Raw genomic sequence first — 21,820 nt, 5'->3', positions numbered from 1 at the left:
AATCGCCCTATGATTGGAGGGCGAAATGAGAAAATCGGGCGAAGAAAAAGACATCTGCCAGTTTCAACGCGCGCCCGATGGGGAGGGCTTCGCCTGATCCGGCATCCTGGAAGATGTATGGAGCATTTCTCATCCGCCCGATCGGGCGGAAATTCGCCCGATCGACCTGTTTGTTGAGAAGAATGCCCGATCGGGCGGCCGTCTGCCCCATAGGGAGACGCCAACCTCCAGCGCTTTTTCGCGAGTTTTATTTCCGATTTTGAGTTGTATTTTGGGTAAACTATAAATATTAAGCCTCATATTTTTAGTAGACATCTTATTTCCTAGTTTTGAATACTTAGTTTATTTTGCATTAGTTATTTTATGCTCTCAAAATTATCAACACTTAGTTTTTGTTATTTCAATTAAAAGCTTTAATTTTTCATTCATTCTTACGTTCTTCATTTAGGTATTAATTCTTACCTTGCTTTATTATTTTGTTTTAATCATGTTTTCAATAGTATTGATTATTTTGTTTATTGTTAATATGAGTGAGTAGTTTAATTTCTAGGGTTTAGGGGATCCATAAATGTATTATTGGGATTGGATTGGATTAAATTATTGATTTTTGATTATAATTTCTATAGCTGTTTCCATTGTTCGTCAATTCTGTTCGGCCGGACTATTTTGATTAAATTTGATGAATCTTAGATTATGCGCCGAGAGGTATAAATCTGATGTTCTTGATCTGTGGCTATTAGATAGGAATTGTTTCTAGTACATAGCGAGAGCCTGCTAGTTGTAATTTCCTAAGGAATTCATAAGATTTGAGAGATGCATGTTTTCCTAGTTATGGTTATTGGTTGATTGTTGTGGTCCGTTGTCCAATCATGATCTGCATTTGTGGTGAACCGTTGCCCTATATTCTCTTAATATTGTTATATTCCGATTTAATTATTTCTTTAGTATTAATTTATAACCCAACCCTATTCCTTTGTTACCAATAGTCTAGACTAGTTGATTAGTAGTAGAAAGAACATTGTTTCTCCGTGGATACGATCCCTACTTCCCTTGCTATAATTTTAGTTGGTGAACATTACGTTTATCTTTGATAGGAGTATGGTTTAGCATGTCAGAGACCAAATATATTGAGAAAACAAAAACATCAATCTTCAAAATGATTGCAATGAGAATATTACTACGTGCGTAGTATTATTGTTTAGACATTTAGTCAACGAATATGGAAACTCGGTTAGAAGATCAATAAAAAAGAAAATATTGAAACGATTAACAATACGTTACTTTATTTCAACATGACATTTTGACTTAGGCACCAACGTTAGAATTGCAACATTTTAATTATTTTGTATAAAGTAAGGAGTATCTAACATCGTAAAAGTATCATTGTTCATAAATATCAATATATACACCAAACTTTGATTTATTAAAAGTATCAACCGAGATGTGTTTGTCTCTTAAGATGGAGGGTCTTACCAACTCGGAAACTCCAAACTTCGGTTCTACAACTCAATACATATGTTGCATAGAAGGGAGGGCTAGCTAAGACTCAAAAATATTTTCATTCTATATGTGAGAGTTGTTGACTTGTTGTGGTTGCTTATTACTAAATATTGATGTTTTAGTCTCAAGGTGGAGCATATAAATGTGACATTACAACGTCGTAAGAGGGAATCACACCGAGATGTGTTCGTCTCTTAAGATGAAGGGTCTTGCTCTTGCACCGTTAGATCGAGGGGCCAAAACAATGAGTATATTATACTTATACACTAGAGGATTACAAAATTTACACAAATTTTAGGGGGCCAATTAAATTTAATTGGCAAAACTTAGATTTGGGGGACTAACGACACTAACCTTTACAGGCCAGACCCAAGATACGCCACTGACCTCAAGTAATATTTTTTTTAAAAAAAGTTATCCCGAGATTCACTTAAATACACAACCAACAAAATATTTTAATCTAATACCTCTTTTATTTGATTTAAGATTTAAGAGCACAATTTTTTTTAATTTTTTTTTTGGATTTAAGAGTATTAAACTTGCTACTTTGAATTTTATACACAATGCTAACCACTTGATACAGTATTTTAATTTTTTGGTTAATCATTGTAAATATTATTCCCTAGTTATATGTATCATGATTCATGATTAGTAAAGTTGTTAAAAATGACACCCGATTTGACAGATGTAGTACTATGACTTTGTTAGTTTTTATAGTGAAGTCCAAACCACACCAAAAATGTGTAGAGTAAACACGATCCGGCCCGTAGTACATTCCAGCCCACCAAAACCCCCTAAAAACCCTAACTTATAACGCCACATTCCCCCTTCTCTCCATAACACAACAGCGCACAAAGACTCAGAAACAGAGTGAGAGGGCGACGCAGCTGCAACAATGTCGAAGCGAGGTAAACAAAATCACCATTTTTCTTTAAACATCTTCGATCAACAACAAACATAAACCCTAAATATGTCTGATTTTGTTTTGCAGGTCGTGGAGGATCGGCGGGTAACAAATTCAGGATGTCACTGGGTCTACCGGTGGCGGCGGTGGTGAACTGCGCAGACAACACCGGAGCTAAGAACCTTTACATCATTTCAGTCAAGGGGATTAAGGGTAGGTTGAACAGGCTTCCGTCAGCTTGTGTAGGTGACATGGTCATGGCTACCGTGAAGAAGGGTAAGCCTGATCTTCGTAAGAAGGTTATGCCTGCTGTCATTGTTAGGCAGCGCAAGCCATGGCGCCGAAAGGACGGTGTTTTCATGTACTTCGAAGGTTTGCCTCTCTCTCTCTTCCCCTTTTTTCTGATTTTTTTTTCTTCTTATTGTTGAATGATGATTTTGTTTTTTGTTTTTGAATGTTAAGTTGGGTGTTTTTCCTGGTTTGTTTTCTCTGATTGATGATTTGGGATTTTACTTCGATTTATGAATTATGAATTGCGTATTTTATGGGGTTTTTCTTATTGATTACGCACTTAGGCATTGTTGCTGTTCGTGTTTGATTTGCATTTGTTTTTGTGAATTTTTTTGTTCGTATTGTAGAATCGGGGATGCATTTGATTAAACTAGGGTTTTAAGTTGATTGTAGTTAACAGAATTGAATGTGGGATGAATAATAATTTGGGTGGCTCTGATGTTACGTGGTAGTTGATAAAATTGGGTGCATGACCTCTGAGCGGTGCGTTCTGTTGCCAGTATACAGCGGTGGAGATTTTTCATTGATTGTGTAGCACTGATGTTAGGGTTTAATAATGTCTTGTGTAATGTAACATTTTGTCTGAAGTTATTGTGGTAATTCTTTGCCCAATTTCTAGAAATTGACCTCTACTTTTTGGTAGGTTCATTCTCGTACTTGATTTTTATGACATTCAAGGATAATAGCACCTTACTTTAGTGTGTTTTTTGTATCCGAGTAGGGTTTTGATTCATGTTGTGAAGCGATTTTTACTCCCTGCGATGGAAATTTTGTCAAATCTACAGTTTTGCAATTGGGCTTGTTCCCAAAAATGATGAGAAATTTAATTTATGACTGATTATTTCAACTTGTTGAATGCTCGGCTCTGTGAATTTCCAAGTAGGCAATAGTTACTTATCTCTTGCTTCAACCTGATTATTCACCGCTCTCTTTTTCCCCAATTGTTTACAATTTCATTTACTCTGATACCTTTGTATGTTCTCCTATTTCAATTTTACACTCTTCTCAGCATGCTGCTGTATGAAACTCCTCTGTCCGCCCAAATTTTCACAGTTGGCTTTCACAAATATTTAGAATTTTTCATGGTTGATAATGAGGGAGAATTTGGACAAATAATGTGTTAGTTTAGTCCCGCAAGAAAAGATAATAGATAGGTGCATGTGTATGTATCTTAAGAAGCTGTGAATAATAGATAACGATAAGGTTCGACGTCTTCCTTCTGTGCGAAGAGGAATTATAAATTTTTCTGGACAAACCTCGCTTTCTGCTTAAATATGTATTGTGGTTTTTTATGAATGCTTGATTGTTGGCTGCAACAACGTTTTTACTATTCCTGGCTGTAAAGTACTGATAAAGGATAGATGTTATCATTTATGCCAAATTTGAAAACAGTCCCCCTTTGATTAGTTAGAAACTTAGATTTATGCAAAGTATTTTACTGAGGTTTCCACTGCTAGATATTTTCCTTCAGTTGCTTCTTTGATTCGTGAATTGAGTGACTGCATATTTGGTTAGTCTCTCTTTTTGTTGGAAGCATAAAGCAAATTTGCCCAGGATTAAACATCACAATGATTACTGTGTCATTGTGTTACCTGTCTCCTGGTATATGAATTTTCGGTTGGCTTTGTTGCATGTAAAAACAACTAGCATATTACTAGTGCTAGTATACGTGTTGCTCTGTTGCTTGTATTGATATTTGCATATGGGTTGGGTTTGCAGATAATGCTGGTGTCATTGTGAATCCAAAGGGAGAAATGAAAGGATCTGCTATCACAGGACCCATTGGAAAGGAATGTGCTGATCTATGGCCAAGAATTGCAAGTGCTGCTAATGCTATTGTCTAAGTGTAGACTTACTTATATTTCTAGTAACTGTTTTGTTTAGATCAATAGTCCGAATTTTGTTAGGGGTATACTTCATTACCTGGTTGAGCTTGATAGGATCTTTAATTGTCCGTGCTGAAGAAGGAACTCTGCGTTTCAATTGTTGTGCCTCAATGCTGAATTTTTTCAATGATCATGGGAATTTTGTTTGGTTCAGTCTTGTCAGTCATAGTACCATTTTTTAGCATATTGACTTTACATATATCTTATTCTTTGCAGTTTTCTCCAAACATTGCAATTAGGCCGAACAGCACATGCCTAAATACGGAGTACTATGTACAAGATATTAGATATTCATGTGTCTTCTAAGCTGAGGTCATTCCATTTCCAGGGCTGATTGCTTCAAATCTGTCAATTCTCACCAGAATCGTTGAACTTGTTAGCCGGACTGTTAATAACCCGTGAGCTAGTTGAAACTTGATCCTATCTGATTATATACAACCCAAACCGCCCTTAAATATTAACCTAATTAAGATCCGAAACTCGATAATTAACCGTTGCGCAGCAACCTGATTGAATTCAACCTGAATCGGAATAGATATGAAACCCCTAATGACCCAATCCGTTCAATCCAAATTGTTTCAACCCGAGGAAAACCTGTTTATTCCAAACTGTTAATAATCCGAATTGGTTCAACTCGTCATTTGTTTAATTCGAACCGTTTACAACTCGTAACCCGTTTAATATCGCTACTGATCTTAAATTCTACAAACTAAAAGTTAGTTATCATCCTTGTCCCCTAATTAAGGCCAATATTGTAATAAATAAACGCATTGAAAATTGTGATTCTAGTACAAACATGATATTGTGATTTTATAATTTGGAACTGAATTGACCTGATTTGAACTAACCCCCTACCCACTTCACTCCGATACTGATTTATCCACAATATATGAAACCCAAATTGATAAGAATCGAAATGATTAGAACTTGAACCCGGTGTAACCCGGCTAAACCTGTTTAACCCGACCCATTTGAGACCGTTATCTTATGACCCGACCCAATACGAGTCTGATCCGATATGATATAAACCTGTTACAATCCAGCTAAACCCATTTACTACTCGACGCTTTCCAACCGACTCAATTATAATCCGACTCGATATGAACCCCCGCATAATCAACCCGAGCCCATCTAACCCGTTACTTTTCAAACCTGACCCGATACAACCCGCTAGCAAAATGAACCGTTTCAACCCGAATTAATGAAACTGAGTTATACTTGATCCGTTGTCCGAATTGACACCCCTACTTCAAATGAAAATTTACTACGTAGTACAGCTTCTGCTCTACAAGACATGAATTTAAGCTCATAAGCAGTACAAATGGTTATTCGTTTATCCATGTTTCTCTACTTCTCCAAGAGTACCCATTATCAATTTTGGAGATTTTAGTTCATACCTATTCCGCTTTGAGTCATCTATAACTATATTAAAAGAGAGGCTTCTAAAACTTAAGATGACACGTGTCCCTCTCACAATAAAAGTTTTCTCGCACTTTTTTCTTCCCCTAAGTAAAACGATTGAATTACATTATCTTTTTTATTTATGGAAACAATATCTTCTTATTATTTTATTTACATTCACATAAGATATTAACTAAACTTAAATATTGTGTGAAAAATCCTACAGAGAACATGTAGGATTAGATGCTAATAGCGGAATTGCAGAAAACACTTTTCTCACATATAATAGGATCGCAAGCATACATTAATATGAATCGTAATATAGGAGTTAAATATACCTTTGATGCATGATTCCCGAGTATACGAACAAGGACCAATTCGGAGATAGAATCCCAAGCGTGATTCCTCTACTTAGTACACACGAGCACGGATCAAGATCTCCTTGCGTCGTTTGATAGAACAGATGGAGAAGATGGAAATCTCTCTCTCACTTTCACAAGGAAGTGACGGATTTGGAGCAATGAATAAGGTTAATGATGTATTCAACTTGTGTTTGATCATATGGTCATCTCGTCTATTTATAACGTTTATAATAGCTTGATAACCAATCCTAGTAGAACTAGAAAACCTATTGTAGACACCTACTTTTGTCCCCATTCCCGAAAGGGAAGGTTCGATGATGAAAGCATAAATCTCCACTTGACAACGCATCTCCTATAAAATAAGCGAATCTCAATTCCCCTTTTCATTTCACCCGAAACCTGCTATTTATAGAAACCTGGTAAAAATAGTAACTGCCGTAAAAGGTAGCTTCTAAAAGTGGAAAATCATAAAAGATAGAAACCTGTCAGAATTAGGTGTTGCATTCCAACATAAATCCTAAATGAGATAGAAAACTGCGAGAATCCTATTCCTAATATGATTCGGAAATAAGAGTTACGTATTAATTGAAATCCTAACGAGCCTAGAGTTCGTAACGGGCCCAGACGCATTCCGTCATAAAATTGATACGCGCTAAAAGACTCGAATTAATCTCAAACTCTACGGATTTCAGGAATCCGAATCTGACTAAAGAAAACAGCCCAGACCCTATTTTCAACGCCTGGCTCTGGGCGCCGAAATCTTCGGCGCCCAGGCCTGGGCGCTGAGAATACCTGGGTACGTGTTTTTTCCTAATTCTTTGTGGATTAGAACTCTGCAATTCTATCTTTCCACGAACTCTTCCCTATAAATAGACCCCTAAATTCGACGTGAAAGAGACACAACACATAATTATATTCTGAGTATTGACTCCAACCCTTAGCCTAAGCCTCTCGCTGCGAAATTGTTCACGCGTTCTGTCGCAATCGATCCATAAATCGAACAGAACGTATCCTGTCCCATAATTGAGATTCGTTAAATAAAAAGGAGAAATAGCAAAGTCAAAGTGGTTAGTTTTCTGAGAACCGTGACGCACCTCTCAAGGGTGCGTCGTAATGTGTCCCTTCTCGATGATTTAACTGCTTTCCTCGCCCTTTTTATGAACTGTTAAACTAACCTAATCTGATTGTTCTATCACGCCTAACAAATATAATATTTTTGGGAAATCGGAATTATCATGCTAGGTCCCTTAATGCTATTTAAATCAGATAATCACGATCGAATTAGTATTATATGTTGCATATTGCTAAAATCAATTCAGATTAGTTTAATAGTTAACGCATGTCCCTTCAATTATTTATGCTGAGCTAGTAAGGATATCCTTCCTCTGGAGTTATCGACGAGCGAAGTACTCCTCTCGGTAGTTACAGTCCCCCGAACCCTCAATCTCTACCTTGCGGGTGTATGTTGAGAGATCCCCACACCAGGGATCACAAGGGAACCTACGGCCGTCGTGGTCAAACATAATTGCACTCCCTTTATGTCACGATAACCGGGTTTTGTCAGTTTTTCTCATTGTCGTTAAAAACGGAATGGCGACTCCTATATTACTAGTCAATTGGTTGTAAACTCACAGGAAATCCAATTACACTTGATTGAATAAAAAGAATCGTCACACCCACGAGGGACGAGGTCACGCATTAGCCTCGTGCTTTTTCGACCCCCTCACAGTGGCGACTCCGCTGGGGATAGTGAAGGAAATACTCGTGCTTGTAGGTAATCAAAATAGCCGAAGGGTGAAACGATCCTACCCTGCGTTTATTTCTCCATCAAGTTGGGACGACCTGAAAATCAGCATATTAATGTGAACGGGCAGAACCGCATAACGAATCTCGGCTCCCTCGAGAGTTGGGACTAAGGATACCTTTTTCCGCCAATAGGGGGGTGCATACGCCGCGCATGTTTCCCACTCGGTACTAGTGCAGGTAGTACACCTATCCCGAACCCAATCGCTCGCTCATTAGGTCCCTCTCGCCTGCATGCCCCCTTGGCTTGCACTTGCGGGTTGGCCTCTTGGGCGAAATTCGTCTGTTGAAGACACTACCTCGACCGGGGCATGTGTTGGATCTACGATAGAAGCGGTACCAAGCCAGGCGCAAATAAACTACCCATAGAAGCCTATCATAAACTACGTGGCATATTTAATTTTCAAATCAATGTTTGTAATGTAGTTATGTGTAGCGAAATATGTGATTGTGTGTAACAAACTATCCTAGAAAACCAACGACCTTAAAAATTGCCCAAACATTCATAGACTAATTTGCCAAAGAGTTATACCGAAACACGTGTTCCGCAAACCCGAATGATCGCCACAAAAATAAGCGACGCTCAGGATGGCCTGTAACGAATCCCACAAACGCTGTTACGCGTAAAGGACGTTATTAGGCAAGCACGCAAATCGAGGTCGCATAAACAGAAGAAAAAAACGAGAACCAGCCAGGGACAAATTTTCAACGCCCCTGGCTGGGCGCCAGAATTTCCCACGCCCCTCGCTGGGCGCTGAAGTTGCTGCTTGGCCTTCTGGTCAGGCGCAGCAGCCTCGGTGCCCGCGCGAAAGGAAAATACGTAGCACAAAAAAATGTTCATAAAAAAATTTGCTACGAGGGCGTAAGAAAAGCACTCGATTTCAAAAGCGACTCGCAAAAAATAAATAACTCTTTGTGTCGTTGTTAGGCCTCCTACGACGACAATACCCGCCACCAAAACCGAACGTGCTAATAACTATGAATGTCACACGGGCAAGTGTTTCGAAAATCCAAAGAATGACCAAAAAAAAAAAAAACAAAAAGTGTACCGACAAAGGAAAGAGTGAAAAACCAATTTAGAGAGTCGAAGTCTAGACTAAGTAATGCTTGAAACTTTGGGAACCTAAACTTTAGCTTATCTTATGCCTAGGACTGGTCCTGCCACTTGGTGCCGATCAGGGAATCAACGGTTAGTGCGTCTCGAAGATACATCGCCAACACCAGGTTTAGTAACTCCAAGCTCAGTCCGTCGTCCCTCATTTCAAGGATCTCCGCTTTCCCAACCTCGATTCGCACCTTCAAACATGTCCATCGAAGATTTGCGAGACCAGATGGTCCAAATGACCCAACTTATGGGCCAACTGAAAATGGAAAATGAAGCTTTAGCGGCTGCGCAAGCCAAAAATGACCTCGATAACGAGAAGAGGATTGAAAAAATGGTCCTACAGCAAACCATGGGGAGCAAATACTTCTCCCTTGATCCTGAACCTTTTCCTAGCAAATTACCAGAAAAGTTCAGTTCATCTGACTTACCAAAGTTCAAGGCCACGGACAACCCCCGTGATCATCTACTGAGCTTTGTGAATACCATGAACTTGAAAGGCGTGGACAAGTCCATGTACTTACCTGCCTTTCCTTTGTCCGTGGAACCTGTGCCGCTCAAATGGTACTATCACCAGGACCCTAAGCTTGAAGGAAATAATGCCCTTGGTCCAAGTATGCAATCTATGTTAAGTCTAATAAATGCGGTTCAGTATTAATTAACAAGTTAATAATTCAGTGAGATCAAGTGAGCTGAATGTCTAGCTAGAGGCCGCTTCAGTTCAAGTGGAATTAATGATATTAATCCACAGCTTACTCTTGACTGAACCCGTAGGGTCACACAAATAGTACGTAAACGGATCAAGTATTTAATGGCATTAAATACTCCATCTATGGATATTCGGAATCGACGGATCTTGGTTTCAGTGGGAGCTGAGATCGTCACAGGCAAGAAATGAATACTCCGGAAACGATGATATTGCCGGAAACGGAAATATGGATCGTATCGGAAATATAAATATTATCCAAGTCGTAGATGTTGCCGGAAACGGAAACATGGTACGTATCGGAAAATATTATCGGAAATGGAAATATTGCCGGAATCGGAAATATTGCCGGAAACGGAAATATTGTCAGAAACGGAAATATTATCGGAATCGGAAAATAATTCCGGAAACGGAAATATTAAATATTTGTTCGAAACGGAAATTAATTCCGGAATCGGAAATATTAAATGTTGTTCGTATTGGAAATGAATTCCGGAATCGGGAATTTAATCGGAAGCGTATCGTACGAATTAGCATCGGACGAGGCCCGCTAGACGAAGGCCCAGCACGAAGCCAGGCCATCGCCCAGCGAGCCGCACGCAACGCACGCCTCGACCAGGCCCAGCGCAAGGCCAGGCCCAGCCAAGGGCGCGCGCGCGCGCACGCAGCACCGCACATGGGCTGTGCGCTTGTCGTGGGCCGCAAGGCCTGCGCGGGTGCACGGCTTGTGCGATGCGTATGCCGGAAATCCTAATTCTATTGGGATTCGTGCGAAGATTAAAATCCTAATCTTATTAGAATTGCTTTGTTATTTAGAGTCCTAATAAAGTTCTAATTAAAAAATCCACATCCTAGTAGGATTACAATTCCTTTTCCATACCTCTATAAATAAGGGCCTAAGGGTCATTATTTATACATAAGTTTTCAAGTATTCAAAACTAGGATTTTTAAGCAGAAAAATCAGCCATAACTCTTGCCCATTTTAGCCGAAAATAATAGTACCTTAAGGGCGATTCTAGTTGGTCAATCTTAAGGCGGATCCGGACGTGCTGTGGACTATCTACGGAATGACGACACTTGGAGTCCTAAAGACTTGTTCTTGTTCGGTTCGGGCGCAGCTAGGGAAGGCACGCAACAAAGAGTATGCATCTAAATTATGCTATATGATTATGTGTAAATAATATGTATTCCTGGCTTAATGGTTTTTTCCGCATGATTTATGAATTCTCATATGTATCATAACCTAACAAAGCTCTTCCCCACTTGGGAAGACTTTGTCAATGTCTTCATCAAGCAATACTCGTCGAACATGGATTTCCAAGTCACCATGCGCGAGCTGGAAGTTCTCTTCCAAAAGAAAAATGAGGGTTTCACAACCTACTTTGCTAGATGGAGGGACCAGGCGGCCCAGCTAATCAATAGGCCTCCCGAAACAGAATTGGTCCAAAAATTCATTGACAACCTGGACCCGGCTTACAGACAACACCTTAGGTACCTGGGACTTGACACTTTCAAAAGAGTTTATGATGTGGGAATAAAGATCGAGGACGACCTCGCCAAAACCATACAGAGCAAACCCGCATATAAGACCAACACCTATAATCGGGGTAACACATCCCAAGCCCAAGAAGTCCATGTTGTAGAAGAGACTCCCGCCCGAAGAAACCCTGCAAGATGGGTCCGAGACCGAAAGTTTACCCCACTCGGGTCAACTTTGGTACAATCCTTTGAAAGACTAACCAATCAAGGAAAGTTGAGACCTATAGGCCCCACCCGTGACCCTCCTGTCAAAAGCAAATATTGGGTCGAAGGTACTTACTGCAAATTCCATCAAGGAAATGGGCATGACACTGAAAACTGCTGGAATCTAAAACATACAATCCAGGACATGATAGAGGATGAAGTGATACCTCTCCCTAACGTTGGCAAACCCAACAACAACAAGAGCCCACTCGGCTCTTGTCACATCTCTCTCGACCAACTAGAGAATTTCGACCCCACGGTGTATATTACACCTCAAGGTGCACCACTCGCTGTGGTCCCTATGGATCGAATCGAGAGGGAAGTGTGCGGTGTGTGGAATGATGATGCTGAAGATATTTACCTATCTCAAGTCTCGGGCCAGGACCTCTTCACTGAAACTTGGCCCGGGTATGCTCTCATTGACACCACCCCTCAGGAGCCCGAGGTAGACAACCTCACCCGATCCGGAAGAATATACCAACCGGATATTCACCCACCTCCTATGGACGACATCTCGGTTAGGCAAACTCCTGAGAATGGACGGCACGCCACCGTCGCGGAAGTCATTGAAAATCCTCTCCTGAAACAACTAAAAAGAACCAAGGCCGAGATTACCATCTGGGATCTTATGTGTACTTCAAAGGAACATCGCGAAAAGCTTATTCGCTCACTTGACCTCATCTCAGTACCTACAGATATCACACCTGACTCATTGGTTAGCCATGTCACGAGAGATGCCGGAGAAAAGGCCATAGTTTTCACCGATAAAGACTTACCCAAAGAGGGGGGGTGCTCACAATAAAGCCCTTTACCTAGTGGTTGGATGCAAAGGACAAAACATCCCCCTAGCGCTCGTAGATAATGGTTCGGCGGTTAACGTCTGCCCATTGCGAACCTCCCATTGCTTGGGGCTAGGAAACGATGACTTCCAAACCTCCACGCAAGGGGTACGAGCTTATGATAACTCCCGAAGGCCTGTATTGGGAAAAATCAACCTTGCCATACAAACCGGGCCTGTGGCACGCACCACGGAGTTTTAAATAATCGACATCAAGCCCACTTTCAACCTCCTCTTGGGGCGACCTTGGCTCCATGACTTAGGAGGTGTGGCTTCTACCTTACACCAAATGGTTAAACTTAACCATAACGGGGTAATACTAGAAATCCGCGCCCCTCCTCTCGACGTCAGTTGTACTATGGTTGGAACGGCCGAAACTGCAGACGACCTTTATGGGTTTCAAATGGAAGAAACAATCCAGTTCATCGAAGATTATGATCCAGCATTCCTAGACCCGCATGCATCCCGAGTCATCCCTAGAATTCTGTTAGCTCAAGGTTATTTCCCAGGAACCCCATTGGGCATAAGGAAGAAGGAATACACATTCCATCCTTTTCCCGACAAATCTACTCCCTTTGGCTTAGGTTATGAACCAACGGAGGAAGATATTGCTGACCGCCTGTCTAGGCTACGCCTTAACAAAGCCAAACAAACCACCCTCCTTCCCCCATATCAAAGGACCCTTAACGGGATGTTCGTTCGGGAAGGAGAAGAACACCCATGTTGTGATTTCCCTGAACCCTTCGTTCAGGATGGCTTGCTAAAACCTGGATTTGAAATTTTCCATGACTGCCACACCTTGGATGAGGCACCCTACCTCACCAAGACTAAAACAGCTGAAATATTGGACAACCAGGCTCTATGGACATTATTTAACGAATCGAGGCCTATGGAGAACGAGACTGTGATGACTACCCTAGCTTTACAAGATGAAGGTTTCAATCCAACCCGGTTAATCTCTCCTGCATCAACACTAGAAGAGGTTGAGAACGGATGGGTGAAGACATACCAGTGGGTCAATGCAAAAGGAATGGAATTCAAGATGAGTACCGGTGAAGGACCGAAGTTTTATGAGACTAAACCCCAGGCTTGAGCCACATAGAGCACCATTAGTAAAAAGCGCCTAGTAGTTCTTTAGATTGATAGAAAAAATAATAGAGACTTTAGATGGTCCTAAGGCCGCTTAGAATATAGGTCAGTTTTATTTCAGTGTGTTTTCCTTACTTTCCGAATCAATAAAGGCGTAATATTTCTCCTAAAAATTTTATTCTAACACTAAATAAACACCAAATGTACTTGCAAAATACAAAATAAAGAGGCGGCCCACTATAGGCCCAACAAACAAAGCCCACTCGGTTTTGAAATAGTGCCATGGGAACCAATTCCCGAAACCCACAAAATAAACCACATCCCATTCATATCCCCAAAACCTAAAAAGCCAACCAGTGTCATCATAAGAGCCAATCCATGCAACCCAAAATCAAAGGAAATCAAAAATCCAAAACAATGCAAATGTTACTAAAAAACAGATTCATAAAACATAGATTCCATCATACCCTTCACTAACAACCCACCTCCAAAGCCTACACAAAGATCTTCATAACTTCCGCACCCTAACTCCATTTTCAAAACTGTTTCGAGCCACCAATAGAAAAAATTAATCCGGACAAAAATGCATTTCACGCTAACAGTAAAAAAAGCCTCCAAAATAGCCTCAAAATTAACTTTAAATACGAAGCAAAATATCAAGGCACAAAAAAAAAAATAGAAATAAACGCAAGAACATGTGAAGCAAAGCGTCAAAAATTGACCGCCCAAGTCATTTTCAGCGCCCAGGGCTGGGCGCCGAAATTTCTGACGCCCCAACCTGGGCGTTGAAACTCTCTGCCTGCCAAAAGTTTTCTTTTCAGAAGTGCTCGTCATTTTATCCACTCACAAACGGAAAAATAACGAACACTTGGGGGGTACAGTACGTATCCAAATAGGCTTACCAAAAATATAGCCATACAAAACATAGTCGAATTTCATTTTTACGCGACTTACGGCAAAAAAAAACGGCAGACGAAAATAATGATAATACTTCACTCATTTGACCGGTTAAGTAATATGCTACCACCTCATGGCATATCTATTAAAATCTGGCATCCTAGAACTTATTCTAAAGCTAGAACTACGCGCGACCTGATTCTGACAAGATACGTAGGCAATCCTTACCAAGGATTCGGTCCAAATAATAAAAAAAATATTCTTTGTGCAAAAAGTGTTAGACATATAAAATACATTAAAAAAGAGGAGAAACAAAAATAAATGAAAACTAAAAATACGCTTTTATTAAAAAATAATAAGAAGGAAAACAGAGTGCTAAAAATAAAAACAAACACGACTGAAATAAATAGAGGGCACCTACACCCTAGCAAGAACTACACTACGCTAGTTCTTCTGGATCATCAAATAAAGTCTTGTAGAGGGCAATATTCGCAGGATCCACTCCCACAGCCCTCTGCGCTGCCCCAATGTCAATCTCCATAAGAACCGGCTCCTGGACACTAACTTCCAAAGATGCCAAGGCTTCAGAAACGTTCTCAGTTATAGCCCGCTCAGCCTCGAGGGCACAGGCAATGGTGGGAGAAGGATTATTATCATCAACTAGACTAGCCACTGTTTCTACAGGCGGCTGAGCCTTCCTAACCCATACATTGTTCCGGCGACGATCTCCGCGAGTGCTTGCATTTCTTTTAACAACAGCAGGCCCCTTCATGTTAGGCATCTTTTTAGGCTTGAAACTGGAACGGGGAGGAACTTCCTTTCGCTTTCGATCAGGACGAGCTTTCACAGTCTTAACACTATAGGTACGAGGTTTGGCAGAATCAGGACCCTCATACTTAACACGAATACGAGGTATCAAAAGCTCAGCCGGCTCCCCATTACGAGCCTCGGTCCTCACATCTTTGTCATCGGAGCTCATCCACAACTTGTAGTTTTCAGAAAGACCCACAAAGCCATTTGTAGCTACGGCCCAACGCGGGAGACCATCATAATACTTAGCCCACGCTAAGACCGTGTTTGTGAAAAGGCCGCTACCTTAGGTGGTACCGTATCGGAAAAGGGGATAGTCTGCCTTAAACCATATTGACGCATGACTCGGTAAGGGAAAATATAAATGGGACGAGATAGCCCCAACAAAGAAACATAAACCGATACATCAGAACCCCCTGTCATAGTGGTCAAACCCCACCATGGTACCACCCACTTAATAGAACAAATGCCATAAGTAAAAAAGGAGGTCCATTCGGCCTCGTCCTGGCCTTGGTGCAAGTATTTTCGGTTACCCAAAGCTATATGGCGATAATGTTTAGGATCGGCAGGAGCTTCCAAAAGTCTAAGCCGTTCCGCAAGCCAAATCTGCAAAAACAGGTATGATCGAATCAAAAGAATGAAAAGAAAGAAAAAAAAGAAAAAACGGTTCCTGGGGCGCAGTTTCAACGCCCAGGACCAGGCGCCGAAAATTCCAGCGTCCAGCCCTGGGCGCTGAAACTCAGCCCCAGGCGAAAAGAAATATATGCAAAAGGGATGTGTACGCGCACAAAGATAAATCGATTACCTGCAGTAATAGGGGGCTTCCCTTAAAATGTTCAGATTTGTGATATGTTTATATTTTATAGTGTTTTTACCCCCGTCCCTTAGTACTTTTTTTATCTCAAATGAGCTCTTCGGAGCGATTTTTAGTACTAATGTGCTCCTTGTAGTGTGTTTGTAGTTTCAGGCTCATCATTGTAGGAATTAGCATATTTTTGTGCATTTCCTACTCATTTGAATCAATACAAGAGATTATGTACTTTCGAGAGCACACACATTGAGTTGGAAGAGTTTGCGAGCAAAGCGGATAGTGAAAGAAGTAGAAAACCGACACTCGTCTACTCTTTTGATCATAACTCAAGTTCTACAACTCCAAATGCAGTGATTTTAATTGGGTTGAATTCTAAATTTCAATATCTTTCCAACGAGTGGTCATTTGCCTAATTCCGATAAATAACGAAGGAGTTATGACGTTTTGAAGATAGAGACTTTTTGCAGTTTTGCACCGAAAACCGGCCGGGTTCTGAAAACCGGCAGGTTTTGAGAAAAGGAGGATTTTAATTTTAGGCGCGAAACCGGCAGGTTTTCACAAACCCGGGTGCCAGGTTTTCGCTACCTGTAGGTTTTCTATGCTGGGAAGGACCGAAAACCGGCAGGTTTTCACAAACCGGGGTGCCAGGTTTTCGGCCCCAAACCGTATTCCTTTGTTCGTTTCTCTCCGTAGGTTTAAGGGGAAGGCTATTTATATTAAATTAGTGTTTTAGTAGCCACTTCTCTCGGAACTTCGTATTATTATTATTCCTTAGTTTAAAACTTCAATTTTTATTTTTCCAATTACTCAACTTTTATTAATTTAAAGCTTCAATCTTTCAGCTAATTCTTCGTTCTTCGTTTAGGTATTACTTTATTTATGATTCTATTATTCAATTTCAATCATGCTTTTATTTAATATGTTTACTTGGTTTAATTTAAATATGTGTGAGTAGTTGATTTTCTAGGGTTTTGGGAATCCATGAACGAATATGAAGGGATGATTAATTGTTGTTGATTGTTGGTTTAGCTGTTAATTCCTATTGATTGCTCCTATTTACTTTGCAATTAGATTTGCGCAGGTTTGATTGTATTAGTTTCGCAATATCAAATTAAGATTCGAGAGATGCAATTTGATGTTTAGGCTTGTGTCAATAGGTGGAATTGGGATTAATACGTAGCGAGAGCCCGTTAATTCTAAGTCTATGATTAGTATCGATTCGAAAGAGCACGCTAGTCTAATTAACTGTTTTATTGATTATTATCGATTGTTGTCATCCTGGAATGTTGTCCATCGGTGAACCTATGCCCTAGACCTTTTAATATCTGATTTTTTCCTATTTTATTATCGTCCTAGTTATATTATACAAATCAATCCATATTCTTGTTTCCCAATAGTCTAGAATTGCCGATTAATAGTAGAAAGAACATTGTTTCCCTGTGGATACGATCCCTGCTTCCCTTGCTATATTTTTAGTTGGTGAACGTTAGGTTTATCTTTGATAGGAGTGCGATTTAGCCTGTCAAATTTTGGCGCCGTTGCCGGGGAAACGGTTTAATTTTCTGCTATTAATTTTATGATCTAGATTATTTTCTTGAGTCTCATAGAACTTCCAGTTCTTTTAGACCATGTATATGTTTTATTTTCTTTAGTTTATTTTATTTTATTTTTTATTTTTATTTTTTACTATTTTTCCCCTAAAAAAATGGATTATTATTCTTTCCCTCAATTTGTAAATGAGCCTTTTTGGGTGTATTTCGATAGGCTAAATGATTTTATTGGTTACCAAAATCTTAATCTTTGGGATTCTTGTGGTTTTGCTTATGGTGGTTTAAATGAGTATACAAGGAATGTGATAGAAAGTAGATTTAATGGTGATTTTCGAGCCTTGTCTTTGGATGATATGTGGAATTACTATATGTGGTTTGCAAGGGATTCGTATGAGCGTGAAATGGTCATTCATGTTCCATGTGCTAATCCAAATTATGAGCATAATCTACATGTTTCTACCCCCTCTCCCTTGAATACTTGTTATAATGAGGTGCATTCTAATCTTTATGACAATCATGCATATTTGAATGGCTTATCTAACCCTTGCATGGATATCAATGTTTTGTCTCATGATTCCACTGTTGCTTCTCCCGTGTATTATTGTGAACCCTTGCCCAATCCTGTTCAACCCGAATCAGAAAACAGAGATAGCTTCTTAGAGGAATTAAGAAGATTAAACTCCGAGATTGAGATTCAGTGTACTAGATCTCAAGAGACTACTAAGGACATTATTAAAGCTAGTAAGGCTACTCTTGAGAGATTTAGAAAAGTTCAAGAAATTATTGAAAATAATGATTCGAGTTGTGTTGGGGATGGGGGTCAACTGAGTGAACCCATAGGCAACCATGAGTGGGAGGAACTTATAACAGAGGTTGAGGATGAGTTGGAGGATGATGATGTGACTGTTGGATCAATGGATGAAGGATTTGTTGAAACTGAAAAGTCATATGTTATAGAGCAAGTCCATGAGGAAGTTGAAGTTGATAAAATCCTTGTTGTTGTGCCAACCCCTACCCCTCATATTCCAAGTCCAGGAAGGGTTAATCTTAGCCCCGTTTACACCGTCTCACTCCCCTTCTCTTTCCTCATAAAACCTTTGCTTGAGGATCTTCCTCCTCCCCACGAAAATCAAAAGCCCAATGACCCAATAGAGTCAGTTCCTCTTTGTGAATCTTTTGCAGGTACTTACAATACTTACAAAGAAGAGGTGGATGCTTTGCAGAGAGCTCTATATGGTGAAGAGCCTGTCCACCATGAATTCCAAAACACAGAGAGAGCTATTTCATTGATCATTGAGGTTGAAGAATCAATAGTCCGCGAAAACAACTTCCATAAGGAGAGTATGCCTACTTTCCCTTTTCCTTCATTTTATTATTCTTCTTTTATTATTGTTTTTTCTTTTTGTTCTTCTTCCTTTAGGCATCCTACTCCTTACTGGCATAGAGCTCATTCGGACTTTATGCAAATGTTGTTGTTGATTATCGTGCATGTCTTATTGCACGAAAGATGTGCGAGTGCGCATGACAAGCTTCTGCGCTCGTTGGTTGGTTATTTATTAATCAATCGCTTTGAGGGAGGCACATAAGAGTTGGAGCCGGAGGGGTTAAATGAAGATTGTGACCCTCGATCTCCACTCCTTCAAGCACTGAGGACATTGCTAAGTTTGGCTTGGGGGAGGTATGTGTTATTGCTTTCTAGAGTAGTTTATCGCTTTTGAAAAAAAACAAAAAAACAAAAATACGTCCCGATGAATACAAAACCATGCTTCCCTGTGCCCCTTGATTGAAAACTGTTTTGATTCTTGGTTTTTGATGACGAGCATTGTTGATTTGTTAACCATGATTTGAGATTCGATTACTTTGGTGCCTTGACATGAGTCAACACTGACTAACTATTTGTGGACTTGGTGCTTGACTAGTTGATTTGGTTAGGATGTGTGATAGCTTCCTGGCGTGTCATTGATTTTGAGTATTGATTTGCGACTGTTAGTAGCGTTTTATGACTCACATACATGCACATTGTGAAGGACGAAGGCATTTTTCTGTTTAGGTAGCCTTCAGATGAATTTAGATACATTTGTTCCCTCTTTTTCTTCCCATGTTGTTGCTTGTGCCCTTTTATTCGGTGACTAGCCACATTACAAGCCTGTGAAAACCCCATTGGTTACTGTTCCCAAGCCTAGCTTGGGGGAGCTAATAGTAGTGAGGTGAGGGAGTTGTAGTGTGCTACATTTTGAGCACAAAGTGATTGTTGAAAAGGGAGTTCGTCTTATCGTGTTTGTTGTTGAAAATAAGTTGAAAAAAAAAAAAAAAAGATGAAAGAACAAAACAAATGTGAAGGTTTCTAAAAGAAAAGAAAAAAAAAAGGGAGAGAGTTTGAAAAAAAAAAAAGAGAAAAAATCTATTACTCTCAGAAAAGGTTCAAAGTGTTGTTTCAATCAAGTTTTGCAATTTCGTATCCTTATGAGTGATTGTTTTTTTGAAATTGTGAAAAAGGCAAGAAAGTATGGTGTTGGTGTTCGTTGTTTCATCATGTGTTGAGCGGGAGAGTTGTGGTCATTATTTTGTTTGATCGTGGTTGTATTTAGGATTCATGCTCCCCAAAGCCAAGGCTTTAAGCTCACATTTTACCCAAATTTACCTCACCCCTACCTAAGCCTATCATTACAAGCTTTGAAGACCTTCCGACCTTTGTGCATAGAGTCATATTAATGTGAAAGTAGTTGTTTATCAATGCAAGTTATGACATGACATATTCCGAGTCGACTATTAGGTTGAGTGCATGTTCTTTTAAACACACGAGTGTTGTGAGTTTGGGAGGGCATTGTTCACATACATATTGGGAGGAGAGCGAACGGGTACATCTTTTACCCGCCACATAAATGAGTGAAGAGTGTGTGAGCACTAGTCTTGAATTCCATTGTGCACTTGTGGTTTGCTCTGCGTGACGATTGTTAGGGAGGATTTGTGGTCGAATGGCTTTAATTGGTTGGCATTGATGCATGCTTGTTGAATTTTACTTTGAATCGTATCCATTGTTTTAAGATGTGTTTGGGGTGAAGTTGATTTATGTATTCATCGATGATTTCTTTGCTTAGAGACAAGCAAAGATCTAGCTTGGGGGAGTTTGATATGTTTATATTTTATAGTGTTTTTACCCCCGTCCCTTAGTACTTTTTTTATCTCAAATGAGCTCTTCGGAGCGATTTTTAGTACTAATGTGCTCCTTGTAGTGTGTTTGTAGTTTCAGGCTCATCATTGTAGGAATTAGCATATTTTTGTGCATTTCCTACTCATTTGAATCAATACAAGAGATTATGTACTTTCGAGAGCACACACATTGAGTTGGAAGAGTTTGCGAGCAAAGCGGATAGTGAAAGAAGTAGAAAACCGACACTCGTCTACTCTTTTGATCATAACTCAAGTTCTACAACTCCAAATGCAGTGATTTTAATTGGGTTGAATTCTAAATTTCAATATCTTTCCAACGAGTGGTCATTTGCCTAATTCCGATAAATAACGAAGGAGTTATGACGTTTTGAAGATAGAGACTTTTTGCAGTTTTGCACCGAAAACCGGCCGGGTTCTGAAAACCGGCAGGTTTTGAGAAAAGGAGGATTTTAATTTTAGGCGCGAAACCGGCAGGTTTTCACAAACCCGGGTGCCAGGTTTTCGCTACCTGTAGGTTTTCTATGCTGGGAAGGACCGAAAACCGGCAGGTTTTCACAAACCGGGGTGCCAGGTTTTCGGCCCCAAACCGTATTCCTTTGTTCGTTTCTCTCCGTAGGTTTAAGGGGAAGGCTATTTATATTAAATTAGTGTTTTAGTAGCCACTTCTCTCGGAACTTCGTATTATTATTATTCCTTAGTTTAAAACTTCAATTTTTATTTTTCCAATTACTCAACTTTTATTAATTTAAAGCTTCAATCTTTCAGCTAATTCTTCGTTCTTCGTTTAGGTATTACTTTATTTATGATTCTATTATTCAATTTCAATCATGCTTTTATTTAATATGTTTACTTGGTTTAATTTAAATATGTGTGAGTAGTTGATTTTCTAGGGTTTTGGGAATCCATGAACGAATATGAAGGGATGATTAATTGTTGTTGATTGTTGGTTTAGCTGT

General features: G+C 39.8%; 1 protein-coding gene and 1 non-coding gene across 2 annotated transcripts; both read left to right on the top strand.

The window, feature by feature from the left end:
• The first annotated feature begins 2,250 nt into the window (after positions 1–2,250).
• On the top strand, positions 2,251–4,734 carry LOC110788232 (60S ribosomal protein L23). The gene is made up of 3 exons (XM_021992870.2): positions 2,251–2,408; positions 2,492–2,776; positions 4,415–4,734. The coding sequence occupies exons 1-3, from the start codon at positions 2,396–2,398 to the stop codon at positions 4,537–4,539; spliced, it is 423 nt and encodes a 140-aa protein (XP_021848562.1). The 5' UTR covers positions 2,251–2,395; the 3' UTR covers positions 4,540–4,734.
• LOC130464756 (small nucleolar RNA snoR137) lies at positions 4,166–4,305 on the top strand. The gene has a single exon (XR_008925107.1). It is a non-coding gene; the product is annotated as a small nucleolar RNA snoR137 (small nucleolar RNA).
• Positions 4,735–21,820: the final 17,086 nt, after the last annotated feature.

The sequence above is a fragment of the Spinacia oleracea genome, chromosome 6, assembly GCF_020520425.1.
Source record: "Spinacia oleracea cultivar Varoflay chromosome 6, BTI_SOV_V1, whole genome shotgun sequence".
NCBI lineage: Eukaryota > Viridiplantae > Streptophyta > Magnoliopsida > Caryophyllales > Amaranthaceae > Spinacia > Spinacia oleracea.
The sequence above is the reverse complement of the archived record's forward strand: the minus strand, read 5'-3'. Positions and strand labels throughout refer to the sequence as shown.

Bases quoted from the DNA above. Each gene is read 5' to 3' on its own strand.
- LOC110788232 (XM_021992870.2), top strand. The intron at 2,777-4,414 runs GTTTGCCTCTCT...TTGGGTTTGCAG, and splicing joins TGTTTTCATGTACTTCGAAG to ATAATGCTGGTGTCATTGTG.